The sequence below is a fragment of the Temnothorax nylanderi genome, unplaced genomic scaffold (genome assembly GCF_030848795.1).
Source record: "Temnothorax nylanderi isolate EJ_2023f unplaced genomic scaffold, tnyl_v1.0 TNYL_tig1178_pilon, whole genome shotgun sequence".
In the NCBI taxonomy this organism is placed as follows: Eukaryota; Metazoa; Arthropoda; class Insecta; order Hymenoptera; family Formicidae; genus Temnothorax; species Temnothorax nylanderi.
Genome location: NW_027250240.1, coordinates 14,961 through 17,783, shown reverse-complemented (window position 1 = coordinate 17,783; position 2,823 = coordinate 14,961). Strand labels below are relative to the sequence as shown.

At 43.7% G+C, this 2,823-nt stretch overlaps 1 protein-coding gene across 1 annotated transcript; it reads right to left on the bottom strand.

The window, feature by feature from the left end:
- Positions 1-1,102: 1,102 nt before the first annotated feature.
- On the bottom strand, positions 1,103-2,503 carry LOC139786877 (uncharacterized). The gene has a single exon (XM_071725998.1). It carries the CDS (start codon positions 2,501-2,503, stop codon positions 1,103-1,105), a length of 1,401 nt encoding a protein of 466 aa, XP_071582099.1.
- Between the last annotated feature and the right edge of the window lie 320 nt (positions 2,504-2,823).

The following is a 2,823-nucleotide window of genomic DNA, read 5'->3' as shown; positions in this document are numbered from 1 at the left end:
GGGAGAGAGAGCAAAAGCGCCACAGAGTATAATCATGACAAAGGATTATTGTTTTAGCGATTCTTCTATATAGTATCGATCTTCAGTTTGGTTAAGTATATAAAGAATTTCTCCATTTTTATTCTTTTGAGCTAGCAAATTGTATTCTTGGTTTTTATGATTGTGATTAATATTTTGTGCAACTGCATCAATCTTTTTAGTCAGATTTTTTTGTCGCTAGCGATTAATATTTGTTTTTATGTATTCGATTACTGCGCAAGTGTTGCGCATTTCGTTAATTTTATCAGAAGTTTACTTATCTTCTTTTTGTACCACTGGATTTAAAGCAAACCAATATAAACACAATAATTGTAATTTATAAACGTTTTTTTATCTTATAACTCATTCTCTGTTGATACCATATTCTCTAATCCCATTATTATCCTAATTAGCAGACAATGTTTTTTAAACGTTTGAAAAATATTTGAAAATCAGTTTCAAACACATATTAAAAAACGTTTGAAAAACATTGCCTGTTGATTGAGACCGCAACATTTCGGCAAGCTACAACAGGGGCTGGATTCTTGAATTTATTCGCAAGAGAAAGGTATGCGCATATTCTACTCTTACAGAAAAGTTGCAAGTTGATCGCATGGCTTTTAGTTAATCAACTTGCATCTTTTCTAGTAGTAGATAAGTAGTAGATAAGTTTATTGCATATCCCCACAGGGTTTACAAGGCGTTTTTGTGAGGAACGTACCCAAACCTCTTACAACTTGTGTAAAACTCCCCTCCGCGCCCTGGCCATGTGCGACCTTACATCTTATTTCCCTTCCCCTCCTCCTCCGTCCGGCCCCCCTCTGGTCCTCTTCTTCCGCTTCCTCCAGTTCCGCATCCCTTTAGCTCCCTCCTTCTTCGTGGGCCAGGTTCTCCTCCCTCCTTTCCGTAATCTCGTCCTCCTCGGGCCTCCTCGAACTCCTGCTTTCCTCCTCTCTCCTTTCTTTTCTCCTTTCTTTTTCCTCTCTTTCTCCTCTCTTTCTCTTACCCTCATCTCCACCGATTTATCCTCGTCCATCTTCACCCTTATCTGCTCCCTTCCTTTCTCCTTGCCTCCAATACCTTCCTACTCCTTACTCTCCCAACTCCCCTTTACTTCCATCCTTTCCTCCTCTATTTCCTTCATCCATCCCTCACCCTCCCCCTCCTCACCCAATACCCATATCACCGCTACCTGCCAGCTACCTCCTCCTGATTTCCACCTTCTACATTCCTCCCATACATGCTCCCACGTTTCCTCCTTATATTCACACATCCTACACTTCTTCTTCTCTTCTCCCTCCCAATACCTGCTCTCTCTCAACTCATTCCCTAATCTAAACCTTGCCACCCTTCTCCATCTGCTCTCACCCCACCCCTTCTTCAAATACCCCGGAATACCTTCACCTTTTATTACCCTGTACCATCTGTTGTATTCTGATTTCTCGATCTTCTCCCATCTCTCTTTCCTTTGTTTCTCCTTATCCCTTCGGAATAGAGCGTAATGCCACTCATCTTCTTCTCCTCTCAGCCTTTCCAGCCCTTTCAACCCCACCCCTCTATCTTCGAAGAAACTTTCCCTCTCCCGTTCCCAACTTGATCCCGCTCTCCCTACCTTCTCCCTTCCCTTCACCTCCTCCCAACATAACCTTGCTAGCTCACTTCCTTTTTCCTCCTCTAATCTCTTCTCGAACCTCCATGTCATCATCCCCGCCCTCCCTCTTAGCTTCTCTCTTTGCACTTCCTCCCTCACTAAGTACCACGGTGTTCTTCCATCTACTCCCAGAACCCATCTAATATACCTTTCCTCCAATCTCCCCATTCCTTCCCTCTCCTTCCATCCCCATACTTCTGCTCCATATCCCATTACCGTCCACACCAGTCTATCAAACAGCCACAATCTTTTTCCCCAGTCTTTCCCAAATCTTCTCTTCCCTATCCCCCAGACCTTTCCCATCACCGCGGCCGCCTTCTTAATCCTTTCTCTTATCTGTGCTTCCTGTCCTCCGTTCCTTTGAAACACGTAGCCTAAATACCGAAATTCTTCTACCTCTCCTATTTCTTTTCCTTCCCATCTCCATCTTCTCTTGCTCTCTCTCCCTCCGCCTTTTTTAAACCTCATTATTTTCGTTTTCTCCGCATTCAGTTCTAGTCTCTTCCACCCTAGATAACTTTCCAGCCTTTCTAACATGCTCCTCATTTGGTCCTCATCCTCTGCTATTAATACTACATCATCCGCATACGCCAACGTATATACCCTCTTACCTCCTACCATTATCCCTCCCCATTTTACCTTACCCATTTCTTCCTCCATATCCGCTAACATCACATTGAATAGTAAAGGACTCAGAGGGCACCTCTGCCTTACACCCCTCCCCGTCCAGAACTCTACCCCTATTTCGGCTCCTACCCTTACCCTACTCCTCGTCTCTCTCAAAATCTCTTCCGTCCTTCTCACCAGCCCTTCCCTTATTCCTCTTTCTCTCATTGCTTTTATTAAAACTCTTCTATCTACCGAGTCGAAAGCCGCCTTAAGATCCACAAAACATGCTATCAGCTTTCCTCCTTTCTTCTCCAACCTTCTATTCACCAAGTAATTCAAAACATAAATGTTATCTATAATTCCCATTCCCCTTCTAAACCCTGTCTGATTTTGTGGTATTATTTTCTTCCCCTCCAGCTCCTCTCTTAACCTCTCTGCCAAGATTGCAGTGTACACCTTATACAGCGACGGCATTATAGTTACCCCTCTGTAGTCCTCCGCTCTTTTTCCCTCCCCTTTCTTTAAGATTGGCGCGATTATTCCCT

What these genes read in the sequence shown, in the direction of transcription:
- LOC139786877 (XM_071725998.1), bottom strand. Translation starts at nt 2,503, where the DNA reads ATGAGAGAAAGAGGAATAAGGGAAGGGCTGGTGAGAAGGACGGAAGAG.